We start from the raw sequence: 16,130 nt of genomic DNA on the forward strand, positions 1-16,130 counted from the left end.
GACATTTGTGTGGCAACATTTTGTGAAAATAACCAGCTTGCCTTGTATTGGTAAACATTTTTTTTTTTTCATTTTTAATTTTCACACTTTATAAAAACAGAAATGTCCAAAACTGCATACTTCCATACTATACAGTACGCTTAAATCAGTATGATGCCCCGTGAAAGAATTCATGAATAGGAGTGAAGTGACGCAACTGACGCAGGGAATGACAGAATGACAGAATGGTGGATGTAGTACATCCGAATTCCATTCATACTTCTTGCAGTCATACTGTATGGATTGTACTTTTCTAACAGCTGAGTAGTACGTTTAAATTCAAATGCACTACCTACTGAGTAGTAGGCTATTCGGAAGCAGACACAGTCTGCAGCAACGCTTTGATAGACATTCTCTCTTTGTATATGTCATCAGGTCACACCCTTTTTTTGACAATCACTCCCTCATTAGCATAGGAAGTTGTTTTTGAATTTGCCACTATGACACATAGGCATTTTAGCCCAGCCCCCTATTTTGAAAAGACAACAGAGAGCACAATCTCATTTGAATTTAAAGAAACAGTCAGAAAAATGATAGTCAGGATCAAAGCCTAAAAGGGGCAGTTTCAAAGAGTTGTAAAACATTTGTGGGATATTTTGACGTGAAAATTCACATACACACTCTAGGGACATCTGAGACTTATTTTACATCTTGCAAAAATAGGCATAACAGATCCCCTTTAAAATAAACTAAAACAAACAGAATGCCTTTATTGGAAATGGTAATAATATTTCAAAATATTACAGTTTTTATTGTATGTCTGATTAAAAAATATTTTAAAGTAAACATGTCAGGCTAGATAATTCAAATGAATTATTCACTTCTGCTGCTTTTATTAGTTTATAAAACACTAATTTCTTTACAATTAAAAATTGCATTTTGGATATCTTTTCTGCTGGAGACACTGAGGTCCTAAAAAACAGCAAACAAAAAAAACATTTTTAAAAATCTTACACATACTTTGGGAATGGTATAACAGAAAAAATTTGGGCTGTTTTAAAACCTTGACTTTTCTAAACTGCGGTAAACCTTGAAAACGGCCTAATTTCAGATCATATATGAAGTCATGGTGACTCCTTTTTAAAAACATTTAAAAGTGCTGATCAACTTTAAATGAAGTCTGGACTTGATGACTTATTATGGCCCACAAAAATGGCCCACTTAATCAAGAAGAGTCTATCTAAACAGCTTGTAAATTGACCAAGCTCAGATTCTCTTTCAAAGTAGTCTGACATTGAGACTGCATGTATCCTATCTCATGCCCGTTTGAAGATCAGACTTTGCGTCTGCTTTCTGTATGATGACCTCTCACCTGTGTCCACGGATGTCAGACTGATCACAGACTCCCCCCAGGGCTATGCGGTGAAACTCTCGGCCAAGTGTGCGAGCGATGGACCGGCCAACACTGGTTTTTCCCACACCGGGGGGGCCCACGAAACACAGTATGGGTCCTTTAAGGGTGCTTTTGAGCTGACGCACAGCCAGATACTCCAGTACTCTCTTCTTCAGCTTTTCCATGGCATAGTGATCATTATCTAAGAGCACACGTGCCGCACGGATGTCCAGGCAATCTGAAAAAAAAAAACATAATGAAAGATGCTATGAGTTCAATGTAATGTAGATATTAGACATTATTATTTTGTGATTCAGTATTAGTAGTTTAGTAGTCTGTCGGATAAATAAGTATGAAAGTAAAACCATCAGTAGATGGCGGCAAAAGCCTGGTCTTATTCATTGACTTGTTGATTCAAAAGATTTGTTCAAAATGGCTAAATCATTTAGAAAGAAAGTGATAGTCTTTATGAATAGATCATTGAGTAAATGCGTAAGATTGACTCAGGAAGGAAACTCTGTTGCTATGAGATTCACACATTCTTTTTCTATAATATTTAAAAAAATAATAATAATAATGCAGATAAAAACTTAATATTAACCTCTTTTTTCTTGAATTGCAGAGTAAAATCAATAGAATATTTGGAAAAATGACTATTACTTTGCGTTATTACCTAAATATGTTGCATCAATTTAAAAAGACTATTTCTTGCTTCATTTTTAGACTTAATTCAGGGTTTCTGCAGGTTTCACCAAACTAAATTTAAGACATTTTAAAGACCATTATGAAGGAAATTTTAGACTTATACAAGGCTAAATGATAAGGATTTTTTTTTTCGAATATCCGAGTTTAAAAGATTTTCACTTCCCCAATCAAAAATCATTATAATTTAATACATTTAATAATGCAATAATAATAATATTTTAATAATAAAATATATAGGTCAGGTCAGTATCCTCAGCAGTAAACAAATGGAGATTTCTTAAACAAATGTTACTGTAAAGAAAGTCATTAAAACATTAAGGTAAATTAAGTTAAAAATGCTATTTTTAAATAAAAAGTTTTATTGAGATTGGGATTGTTGGTGGTTGATGTTAATGGCCAGATTGGAAAGCTTTACATGAACAAAGGAAAATTAAGAGCTGTTAAAAAAAGATTTAGGACCTGCAACACAACATTTCAGTAGATTCAAGACTTTTTAAGACCTAGAATTTAGCTTTCGAGATTTAAGAATTTTTAAGACGCCGCAGATACTCTGTAATTCTAATGGGCTCACAATGAATGCTTTTAAGAGATGTTTGTAAGAGATGTTTGTAATTCGGCAAAGTTAGTGACATACTTGCATCCCATTAAATCAAATATTATTGTAGACAATTAATATTATACACCACTAGTGGATATAAACTGCTGTTAAAATGTGAATAATTTATTATTTTTATTATTATTTCAAAAAAATAACACCTTTTTAAAACATGACAGTAAAAAAGATTTAGATTTCAAATAAATGCTTTTATTTTGACATTTTTTCATCATTTCTACACAAAAAACATAAGCTGCTATGATGATAACAATACTAAACTTTAATAGTATTATATGTCTTAAGCTCTAAATCAATATGAATTTTAAGAATGATGTAAATATGTTGGTTTTGCCTTTACATAATTAAATTACACTAAATCCAATATAATTGATATACTTTACTACATCAAACATATGTAACCTTTTTAAAATGAATTTATCAAAAATCTTTAGTTTTAAAACACTTAGAGCAGCATGCAAATGATACAAATACAAAACCAAATTCTTAAAAAGACAAAGAATCAAGCAAAATGCTATTTATACAACAATACTTATTAGAACAGGAAGAAAATAAGGAAAATTAAAAGCACTAAGATAATAAATTCAGCAGGACTAAGTGTTTATGGAAGAGGCGTTTAATTACTGTCACAGATTTGGCATTTCGAATGGGGATACAAATAGGATAGTTTCACTTAATGTAATAACTAATAATTATTAAATTAATTCATATTAATAAGGTGTTTAGTGGTTAATGATTAGGGTTTTTAAATAATTTTATAAAATTTAAATTAATAATAACGCATTAAATTAACGATCCATTAGTTAATGTGCTTACTAACATGAACAAACTATTAGTAATACAGTACATCTTTGTTAATGTTAGATCATGTTAGTTCTTATTAACTCATGGTGCAATAACTATGTTAAGAAGCACAGTATGTTATGAGTATGTTAACAAGTACAACTTTGGATTTGAATAATAAATTAGTTTATGTTGAACTTTGATTATTAAATGCTTTACAAGTTAATTGATACTTAGTTTATGTTAGTAAATACATTACCTAACATGTAACAAATAAACAACAAACAAATTGTCCTGTCACTAATTTATCATGTTAAAAAATAACATCAGCATAGCTGCAGTCGTCTTTGATTGCACGCATGTTGTACAAATTTTGAAAGGAATGTGAGTGTTTTATCAAAGACATATGCATCTCCATCGCCTGATGTAATAAGATACAGACATAAGTGCAGCTGTCTCATAAAGCAAACTTAAACTGGCCCCGGAATTTTCTTCATGCTTCTCGCAAATCATGCAACGTCTATTTTGCATTTACAGGAGAGCATTCCTGTAAGGGCAGACCTCTCTATTCCCAGCTTTCAAGCGCCGACCTAAACCACTAAATCAGTTTCCTTCTAATGCTGTCTCACCATTGAGAACTGAGCTTTAAAGACTGTGAATTGCACTTCATGTACACGAGACTTTCCCAGCAGAACTCCAGGCCCAAGGTCTGTAACACATCTAGCAGGGTAGGTATGGCATTGAGTAAGTGTGTGTGTGTGTGTGTGTGTGTGTGTGTGTGTGTGTGTGTGTGTGTGTGTGTGTGTGTGTGTGTGTGTGTGCATGCATACCCATCACATGCACATGTTTGTTTGAGCCTTTCATGGACAGTCAGAGATCCTATTTCAAGGCAAGCTATAACCTTAGGATAGCAGTGTAATGCATACTTTTGTGCATGGCTCTGAATGTGTGAGTAGGTAAACAAAAAGAAAGCTGCACTCCTGTGCATGGAATAATAATAGACAAGGAGAAAACATGAATGAATATGAAAGTGTTTAATGCTTCTCAACATATGGTCAAACACTCTAGCTGTGCTTGGCAGAATAATATGTTGGAGATCTCAGAGTCCCTCATGTGGCCATGGAGAACAGGACAAGAATAACACGTGTAAACAGTTTAAATCCCTCTCCACCACTAGACCGACTTCACAACACGTGGTAAAAGACTCCCTCTACTGGTGACTGTAGGTAAAAGTGTGGGCAAAATTGTAAACTGATTTTACATGAAAAGGCAATGTAAAAGTTGGTTCAAATTATTCGTTGTCTTTATCCAATAAAATAATTCTGTTCTTCTATTAAACTTTTTTAAAAATAATATTTAACCAGTTTAGTTTATGCATAGTGAATAAAAACTCAACTTTTTACATTTTAGAAATATATTAATGATAGCAGTAATATAGAGAGATGTATAAAGTACTAGAGATTCAAACTTATGGTAAAGTACTAGGGATACATACTTAAGGTAAAGTGCAAGTGCTCTATCAAAAAAGTGACTTGAGCAAAAGTTGAAGTGCTGTTTAAGCACCATACTTAAGTGGAAGTACTAAAGTATTCAACATCTTTTGTACTTAAGTATTGTAAGTAGTTTATTCTAAAATATACTACTAAAATACTGAAAGTAAAGGTAAAAGTATTGTCTTATGTGGTTATAAAAAAAAGCAGTCAAAAGACTCATATTATTTTGTTTATTTTAAATATCTTTTTTGGGGCACGTGATTAAGCAGAACAAAATAAAAACATGGTTTACGATTTATAACATATATATATATGTATTAATATATGTGTGTGTGTGTGTGTGTGTGTGTGTGTGTGTGTGTGTGTGTGTGTGTGTGTGTGTGTGTATATACAGTTGAAGTCACAATTATTAGTCCCCCTTTGATTTGTTTTATCAGTATGTCTGATAATATTTTTTCTTCTGGAGAAAGTCGTATTTTTTTTATTTTGGCTAGAAAACAATTATATGAACAGCTTTTTACATCAACAAATGCAAACATGGAGGTAGAATTTCTGAGTTTTCCATGTTAAAAACATACTAAAGTGCTCTCAATGCAGGCAGGCAGCACTGTCTTCTTTGGTCGTCTGAATGATGACAGCCCAGCTTCTTCAAACCTGTGATAGAGCCATCTGCTGCTCTGACAGTGATAATGTGTGTTTGAAATGATTTGTAACATTTTTATAATTTTAACGAGTAACTATGCAGCACATAAAAATCTACCGGTGTAAAAGTTTTAAACTCATAGAAAAATGTACTGAAGTAAAAGTGGAAGTAGAAGAAAAAACAATACTCCATTAGAGTACAGATACAGCCTTTTAGTACTTAAGTACAGTAGTGAAGAAGTTCTACTTCGTTACTATACATCTCTGGTAATAGATATTTTAAAACAATATCACTTTTAAATCTTACTGACCCCAAATGTGTGAAAATAAGTATTCACAAATAAAAATGATCAAAGGAAGAAAAAAAAAACGTAATCATAATTGTAATATTTAAATATTTTAATAAACTGAAAAGTAACATTATACAGTTTACTTTATTATAGTTAACATTATAAAAATATGTATTACTATAATAATTTAATCTTTGGTTTAAGTATTTGTAATAATAATAACAACAACAACATTATTATTTATTTAGTGTTGACGAACTCTGTTTGAAAACTATACATTCAAATGTAAAACCAAACCATATAAAAACATCCATGTACTGATTTTGTAGTAAAGTAAGGTTTGTTACCTGTAGTGCTTTTACTCCAAGGCAACTCCACCATCATCTCTAGATAGTTGCGAGTGAGGGCGTACTCTGGCATAGACTGCGGCATCTTTTTTAATCTGTGAGCAAAAATACAATAGTATAATTTGAAAATATGTATTATTATTATTATTAAGTTAATCATTATTATTTGCTAAGATTTTTAGAAGATGGTGATAAAATCCTGGAAAGCAAAAGCTTAGTGGGGCGAATATGAACGTGTTATTATTAATTTATTACATGACTATCTGGAATACTTGATTCGGATCGTTTTCTTGTGACATTCCAAATATTATTCTGAGTTAAACACTACTAAAACTAATAACACAGGCTCGTGTAGGTACTTTTCAATCACCTTAGCCATCAGTGAATGAATAAGTTCACATCTATATACATGATTGTCTACCACAGTGGTTCTCAAAGTGGGGTTCGGTACCCCCTGAGGGGTCGCGGGGCAATGAAGGGGGGTCGCCTGGTGATTTCCAAAAATCGATTTATTTTTATTAAACCATAAGAATTAACATATTTTATCCATAACTATACTGAAAATAAAAATAGTTGTTTATAGTTACTATATACTATATAGTTACTATAGTAGCTTATAGTTACTAGTTCTATTGAATTGTGACCCCTGGGGTAATTACATTATATTAAAGGCAGCAATAGCGTCAGATGCATTTTGATTTTATAACATCAGGTTATACTTTCTGGCACATTTAAAGCACTGACACAAATTTAATTGGTGTGTCTGCGTCATTGCATGCAAGGTTTCTGTATTTATAACCACCTCAGAGGATATTGGGGGTCACGAGTCACTGGCATTGTTATTTTGGGGGTCGCGGGCTGAAAAGTTTGGGAACCCCTGGTCTACCACAACAGTTTTTGACTGTTTGGCGCCATCTTGTGACCATATAAAACTTAGGCTAGTCCATCAGCTCTATTCACCCGTTTTCATTTCTGTCAGCTTTGCATTTAATCAAAGAGTTAATAAACTATTACAGCTCAGATCTTTTTTTTTGTCTAATTTTTATGTTTTATAGCAAGTAGCCATAGAGTAATAAGCAGGAAAAAGTACACCAGGGGGGTTGCCTTTGAAGAATGAAGCCCTTAATAAGCCTGTCATACTTTATTCTGAGTTAGCAACCACTTGGAAGAACTTTATGCCTTACTTAATGATTAAAGTAAACAAAATTACTTTTAATTGGATTTTAATCCATGTAAAACAGGAGGGTATGATCCCGAAGAAGGGTCACTGTCCTACAGAGTTTAGCTCAAATTCTAATTAGCACATCTGATTAAGCTAACTAAGGTCTCTTTAGACTCCCTGAAAGCTTCTAGGCATGTGTTTTGGAACTGGCTGGATCTAGATTTATAAAACATCTGCCTTCCAGGAGGATAATTAGACACTCTTGAGGATCTAAAAACTACAGATAAAATGACAAGTCCCTTACTATTTAAAATGCAGCTAAAATATGAACATGATTAGCTGTAAAATGAGCATTACACACCGTCTGAGCTCTTTGAGACAGACGCGCAGAGCTGCCTCAGGCATAGCAGCTGCCTTCACCTTTCTCTCCAGCAGAGCAGTGTCATCACTGTCCTCATCCTCCACCTCTTCATCTAGAGAGAACTGGCGACCGGGGAACACACCACCTTTACGGATGGACAGAACCTAGGAGAAACCAAACAAAACTGTGACTCAAACAGGAAGCTGTGGATGAGTTTGTCTGTGCTAATTTTTATGTTGTCCTACTCTTTTATCATCATCCGGTCTGAGTTTGCGGGTCTTTTGAAGCAACTTGAGGCCCTCAATCTGTCTGGTGAGCAGCGGAAGGGCCTTCTTAAAGCGTTCCTCCAAGTCTACTGCATCCAGAACCTGCCATCAACACCAACATTAAGTTTTTTGAAACTATTTAACTTTTTTTTTTCATTTCTATTTACTTTTTACACCATGCCAGCAACAAGGCTATCGTAAGGACAACCTCTGAATAAACCAAAAAAAATTAAAGGGATAGTTAATCTAAAAATTAAAATGAACTTTATACATACTTTATAAAATATGTACTCACCCTCAAGTGCTAACAAACCTTTTTGTTAGATTTTTTTTATGTTGAACCCAAAGATGCCATTTTTTTTTTTTTTTACTTTGGAAATCATTAATTATTATTGAAAAACTAATACAAAATAAACACAATGGAGGTCAATGGTTACAGGGTTCCAACATTTTTCAAATTAACTTATTGTTTAACAAACAAAGCAACTCCAACAGGTTAGAGATGATTGAATTCTGAATAAATGATTACAACATTTCTGTTTTGGGTAAAATATCCATTTAACGAAAAGTTATAATAGAAAGAATAGATGTATCGCAGATTGCATACTTTTGCACTACTCTAAGCCATTTTGTAGTATAAATAGTGAAAATTCTAAAAAGAATACCCAGATGATGCACTTTTTCAACTGATTTCTAGCATTCATAAGGTTGGATTACATTATTTATTTAGGAAAGCTTAAAAAAATATTTTGCAAAGATTAAATTACACCCCCTATAGACTAAACAAACACAGTTTCAAGACCTCTGCCATGTGTCAAAAGTGTTAAATGTCTACTGGGACACTATTGTGCTCTGAAACTGTCCAGTTTTGGAGACATTCTAAAAGTTTGTCATTGCAACATCTTCTGAAATATTAAATAATTTGATTAATCCACATGCTAAAAGTTGGATATTAGGTGATATCAGTTCACTTTAATTGGCCCACCACAAAAGCTATTTTATTTTGCTTGCAAGAACTGCAGCTAAAAAATGTACACTTAAAAATGAAAATCTAAAAACCTGCCTGAGAGAAAACACTGGATTAATGAACTTCTATCTAACAGTACCCCAGAAAAAAACTATTGTATTCGGTATTCGGGTTTTATTTAAGACCCTTTTCTTGACATATTACCTCTATTAGACTTTAATAATTGATTATTTTGAATAATAACTGTTAGTTTTGCTAGTCCTTTTGTTTTTGTTGTTCTTACTTTATCTTATTTTATGTTATTGTTTTAATTCAATGTTTTATCACATTTTAAATGCAATTTATTTGTGCATCATTTCTGGACATTTTTGTTTTTATTTATCATTTCCATCAACCATTGCGAGTATCTTTATGTAACATCAAAATGAGCAATGTTTTGGCAAAATTTGTGACATTTACTCCATGTATGGATGGGAGGGGTGTATTTGTTTTATATGATTATATTATATTATTATTTTTCTTCTGCTAATTGTTAAAAAAAAATTCAGGTATTCTTTGCATTCTTTCATTCTACACAATGTTATGTATTTTTTCAAAAAACACTTATTTGAAAAAAAAAAAAGGATAGCGTAAGCTAAATTTTCCTATGTCCAAAATTATGCAGCATGGCCACACTTGAAAAAGTCTAGAAGAATGAACAATTACACTTCTTGTACCTGCAGTTTCTCTTTGTTGGAAGTGCGGATCATGGCAGCCAGGACATCAGGAAGAGTTTCTTTGGGCAAACTGTCCAACAGCCTCCTGAGTTTTGCGACCACAGGCACCGACATATCCAACATCCCAACCAGCTGAACAAAGAGAGGCCAGAGGACATTCTCAGAACACTGAATGAACAGCCTACATGCAGTGAATCATCCTGCAGCATTTGTCAAAGAATGAAGCCTTCATATCCATTCAGTGGTAAATTATGACTCACTGTATAGATGACTGGTGCCAAAGAAGGGGAAGACAAATCTCATTCATCTTATTTTCAGCCATTATAAAAAATACGTCATTGGATTTAATGCATTTTTAGCTGTATTTTGAGGAAATTGCTGGCTGCAATTAACAACCATTTTTAAATGGCAGACTATCAAAAACAAATTCAGCTAAGATTAATTAAGATTTTGTTATTGATTGATTGATTGATTGATTGATTGATTGATTGATTGATTGGTTGATTGATTGGTTGATTGACTGATTGGTTGATTGGTTGATTGACTGATTGGTTGATTGACTGATTGGTTGATTGGTTGATTGGTTATTAGTTCACTAATTGATTGAAGGTAATTAATACTTTTATTAAGAACAAAACCTATCAGTAAAAGAAGGTAAAGCTGTTTATGTACCAAATAAATATTGTTCTTTTTTTATATAATGATAAAAAACCAAAATACATCCAAAAACATGTCAACAAAATGTTCACAAAAACTCACTAATAAAGAGAAAAAAAGAGAAGACATAACTAGTACTAATTTATCAAACATGTATTTTTTTCAGTAACATGTATGATAATACAAGTATTTTAACAACATCACCACATGATATATAAATACAGACCTAGACTGGAAACAATAGGAAACAATAGGGAAAAAAGGAAAATTATGATAATTTACTATTAGATACTATTAAATACTATAGTAATGTTACTATTAGAATGATTTTCTTAAGGATCACGTGACCCTTATGGCTAAAAGTTTAGTTTTTGGAACGAATTCCATTCTATAAATAATTATATTATATTGAGAAGGGTCTTGACCAGGAGCAGATCAGGTGCAAGATGGACTGCATACAATGCTTTTCATGCGCACACCTAATCCTAAGCCTCACAGTGCCGTCACTAGCACCATTGAGTGCATTGTGTCTGACATTGCATGTCTGATATTTGCAGTCTCAGGTTGCAAATCCAAGTCTGCTTCCAGATAATATTAGATTTTATGAAGCTATATTATTATATTATACTATATACAATAGCACCAAATCAATAATATCTATGACTTCATGACACTGTGCAAAGCTTTTTATAGACTGTCTCACAGAATATAGAGAGAAACACATGTGGCTTAAGCACTGACCTGTACAGCCGCCTGATAGAACCTCTGTGACAGCTCTCCCAGCTCTCCGTCAGCTGGATCTCCCTCTGTGTACTGCTCTAGTTTGTCCAGCTGTTCCACCTCGGCCACGGGGAAGGGTCTCTCTCTCATCAGCTGGCTCACTCGAAAGCGACACAAGCCTGTGATGAGCAGTGTGTAGTGAGGCTTCGGCCAGTTGCTGCCCACAACTTGAACCGCCAATCCTGCTGTGCCAATACTGAGAAACCAGAAGCACAGATTGAAAAAATGAGATCTTGTTTTGCATAAAATCTAATTTGTGATATCTGTGTAGCTGTTCATGACAGGCACACACCAATACAGTTTTGCTCGTATGTTTACAAACTCTGCAATGGGCGTAACGTTAAAAATGTTAATAAAATAAGAGGAATTGCATGTTATTTTTATTTAAAATAGTGCTCAGCATAATTGAGTACACCCTATTTTGAAAATGAATATTTGTATCTATTTCTCAGTGAATATAGGCAATGTATTTTGGTGCATTTAAACAAAACTGATTTATTATACAGATATATTGATTAAAATAATATTTAATCACCAAACATATTTGGAAATTGAAAGATAATATGATTAAATCCAAGGAAAATATTGCAAAAGAAATAAAATAAATGAAAAAATTACAACCTACAAAATTTCAACTAATTTTTTCAATTTTTTGCTTCTCTTGAATTTTCCTATTTTTTTAAATTTGTATTTAATTTTTATCTATAACATATAAATTTGGGTGTGCTAGTTTTTGGACCGTTATTATCAGTTATTTTGTTAGATAAGGTCCAGATTTGCCTTTAGTACTGACTAATCTAATGTATTTGGACAAATATAATATTGTATAGCTTCCTATTTAAAATTTTAATTTTAAAAATAGATTTGTGAGGGGTGTATTTATATATGCTGAGCACTGTATGCTGAATAAGCTTTTTTACATAGCATGATTACGTGTAATCCACAGCATAAAATAATAACTAAATGTATAACAAATTTGTTCAAAATGTTAAAAGTTTCCATCCTCCCTGAATTCTATGTTAATAATACTGCTTATTCCTCATTGTAAAGATGTAAAAAGACATTGTAAAAATGGTAGAAATAAAAAGAAATTGCACTTTTTTTGCTACTCAGACAGAACAAACAAATGAACTTGTTTTTAAATTTTAAAAAAGTTTAAAAATTTTTAACTTATGTAGCTAACAATAACTAGGGAGAAATGTAAACCTTTGTAAAATATTCAGTTATAATAGCTTATTCAGAACAATGCTGAAAGAAAACCATGCATTTTATTTGATTGCCCTTCTTTTTTATTATTATTATTAACATTTTGCCTTTTCTGCAAGGAGTGTATAAACCTATGAGTAGAGCTGTACTTAAACAGGGATTTAAATTAGAATTATAGATAACAAATAAATAAATAAGTAAATAAATAAATAAATAAATCACACTATCAATACTTTTCTCTTGTTTCTACTTAAAACGTTTTAGACACTGAGTATATATTACAAAAGCTAAAGTTAATTGTTAAGTTTAAAAATGATTAAAGTTTATTAAAGAAGTTGATGTGCAGTATGTGACTGTATGCTGAGCAATGACATGTTTTGCTGCTTTTTGAAAATGAAAGCATTAAAACATTATTTAGATTAAAGCAGAGAGCTGTAAACAAAGAGAGCATTTTAAGGAATCACAACACAGCTCAAATATACTTTCACACTGGAGTACTGTGGAATACCTTCAATACTGGAGAAGCATTCCAAAGTTATTTAGATTTATATTTGTATGTGTATGAGGTCACTGAAATTAACTGATTTAAAAATGAATGAGGTAAAGTTGGCTTTATATTTGCACATTCATTCAATGACAACTTGTGACATACTTCCTACAGTATATTGTTTGCCATGGTACTTTGAATATTCTACTAATAATGTACTCTAGTATCAGTACATTCCACTGGGCTGCACAATAAATTGTTTCAACACAATATCACAATGTGCGCATTTGCAATAGTCACACTGTAATAATATGCAATGTTGAGTCTGAATTATAGTTGACAAGGACCCAAAGAATTGCAGAATTGTATTTAATAACTCTATATTTAAATGGAATTTATATGATTTATGCTAAATAAAAATAAAAACATTTCTTACTTAGAAATCTCAAAGTCAAAACAATATTATTTCACTAACCCCACTGGCAGATCATTTCCTTAAAACTCTTAATTTTCACTTATTTTATTCTGACTGTGAAAACTAAACAATATTTTTACTTGGTCTTTTTTGATATTTAGACTATAATAGAGACAAAAAGAAAGAAAAGCATTTTGTTTGCATTGTGATAATTACATTTTTGTACCTGAATACTGTTAGATTCCCCAGAAACCCATCAAATAGAGCTATTCAAACTGTTTTGTGAAACTGTATTCATATTGCATTTTTTAATCACAGAAAGAAAATATTGCAATATCAGATTTTTCCAATATCGTCCAGCCCTACATTTTACTGATATTTTACTAATTTCTGCAAATATTTCTCCATACAGACAGACAAATATGGTTTCAGTGTTGTTCATTGAGGACTTGGATTTATTTTCTTCACTTCATAAAGAGAAAAACCTTAGAAACTTTGATGCACTACAAAAATTTTCATGATTTTTAACATTTTATTACATTTCCATTATTTATTTGTTTACTTCTCACATTCCATTGATCGATGACAGAGCAAAGCAGACTCACAAGGTTAAAGTCCATCTACAGCTCAAACGATTTTTCTAGAAAACAAACACTGCTACACCGTCTCTGACATGGTCAAATAAAAATGAATAAGACTGTAGGTTAAAGTTAACGATCTGAGAGAGTAAAGTTCAGTACACATAAAAATGTAACTGTCATCCTCGTCAGCCATCACCATTACAATCGTCCCATGGAAAAAAAACACAGCTGCTCATTATATACTATAAAGTTCGCAATGAAATAAAAGTTATTATATTACTTATTACATTGTAAAACCAAAATTAAATAACAACTGAACCACCTTCAACTGGTTTCGCAACAGAAGTTTGGTAACTCAATGACAGCTGCACCGCACCAAACCAGCAGCGGGTCTGTTTTCCTCCGCCACCGAACCCACCTGTGTAAAGACGGCAGCTCGTCACTGTCGTGCTCAGGGTCTCGGGTGTTGGGAATAACCCCGATTATGGTGCTTTTCAGCGAGGTTCCCTTCAGCAGTCTGCTCTTCACTAACTGCATATTTCTCGCCGTATCGACGCTGACTCTCATGGTCGAGCCTGGTAACAGCACTCCATCATGAGTGCACAGCAAAGGTAGCCGGCTGGGGATTTGAATACCACTGTTGGATGACATTGTTAAGGGTTTGAATAAATGTTTACAGTTTAAAACTAGTAATCGCGCTGCACTATGGTGTCAGGAACGCCTTCATCGTACGACAAACTGGGGCAAATGAAAACAGGAAGTAGGAGCTACGGCAAGAGCGTTAGGACATTCTTGGAGTATGGTACAAACGAAAACACCTACTTGTGTGAAAGTACGCGGAAAGCGGCCAAATGTGTCCCGTGCTTTATCATTCGTAGTGTTTTTATAAGGCTGTAACTTGGGAGAACGCCTTTGCAAAGTCAGAAAACGGGGGATATTTGAGTCATGGGGAAAATTCACGCGGCTCTTTTCCAACGGGGCTGTTGGAAAACTTCAATGGTTGAATATTAAACGAGATAAGTGCCTAAAAAAGGCCAATGTTTACAACAGACCATAATGTACAATAAGTAAAACAAATATTTTTTAATTAAAATTATCCAAATTATATTCATTCAGTAAATCACAATCGCATTCAATAAATCACATTCACATACATATTTCTATAAATATATATTTGGTATATCCTTTTTGGTTTCTGTTAAATGAGTTATCAATTATAATCTATGAATAAAATGCATTATACAACACAATTATATTATTTATTACATTTTAAGTTTCCTTCGGTGTTTTATTTTATTTCCTTTGTAATTTAAATTTTTCAGATGCCAAGGAATTGGCTAATTTTAGATTAAATTTTTGTGTATATTATTTTATAATATATCCTGAGTAATATACATTTTAATAATGTAAATGTTATATATTAAACAGTATATTCTTAAAACTGTACTTTTTAGTCTAATGATACATTACCTAAGCACTTCTTTTAGTTAGTCTACACTGCTTAGTCAGCTTCATATAAATATTCCAGCAGGCGTCATCACCTTCACATAAAAACTGTGTCTTCTTGATACATTGTCACGAAACATTGCCAAACATTCATTCATTCATTTTCTTTTCGGCTTAGTCTCTTTATTTAACTAGGGTCGCCACAGCAGAATGAACCGCCAACTTATCCAGCATGTTTTACACAGCGGATGCTCTTCCAGCTGCAACCCATCACTGGGAAACACCCGTATACTCCCATTAACGCATACACTACAGACAATTTAGCTTATTCAATTAATCTATATATAGCGCACGTGTTTGAACTTGTGGGGAAAACCAGAGGACCCAGTGCAAACCGATGCAAACACAAGGAGAAGATGCAAACTTCACACAGAAACGCCAACTGACCCAGCTGAGGCTCGAACCAGCAAACTTATTGCTGTGAGCCGACAACGCTACCCACTGCACCACGGCACGGTCCCACAATATTATTTATTATAATTTTAAGTTTCCTTTGTAGTTTAACTATTTCAGATGCCAAGGAATTGGATAATTTTACATTACATTTTTGTGTGTCTGTAATATTCTTTTAGAATATGAGTAATATACATTTTAATAATACTTATAATGTAAATGTTATTTATTAAATAGTATATTTAGTCTTAAAACTTTACTTTTAAGTCTAACGATAAATTACTTCAGCCCTTCTTTTAGTTATCTACACTACTTAAAATCAGCTACATATAAATATTTCAGCAAGCATCATCACCTTCACATAAAAACGGTCTTGATACATTGTCAC

General features: G+C 32.7%; 1 protein-coding gene across 1 annotated transcript in view; it reads right to left on the reverse strand.

Annotated features, from left to right (window-relative positions):
- The window catches only part of lonp2 (lon peptidase 2, peroxisomal), a 54,445-nt gene extending 39,854 nt beyond the window's left edge, over nt 1-14,591 (reverse strand). Inside the window, 7 exon segments of the mRNA NM_001008573.2 lie at nt 1,352-1,610; nt 6,246-6,340; nt 7,769-7,932; nt 8,014-8,136; nt 9,718-9,849; nt 11,116-11,350; nt 14,262-14,591. Of these exon segments, the coding sequence (NP_001008573.1) occupies nt 1,352-1,610; nt 6,246-6,340; nt 7,769-7,932; nt 8,014-8,136; nt 9,718-9,849; nt 11,116-11,350; nt 14,262-14,494 (1,241 nt within the window). The 5' untranslated portion in view covers nt 14,495-14,591.
- Nucleotides 14,592-16,130: the final 1,539 nt, after the last annotated feature.

Source organism: Danio rerio, chromosome 18, assembly GCF_052040795.2.
Source record: "Danio rerio strain M-AB ecotype USA chromosome 18, GRCz13ab, whole genome shotgun sequence".
Taxonomy (NCBI): Eukaryota; Metazoa; Chordata; class Actinopteri; order Cypriniformes; family Danionidae; genus Danio; species Danio rerio.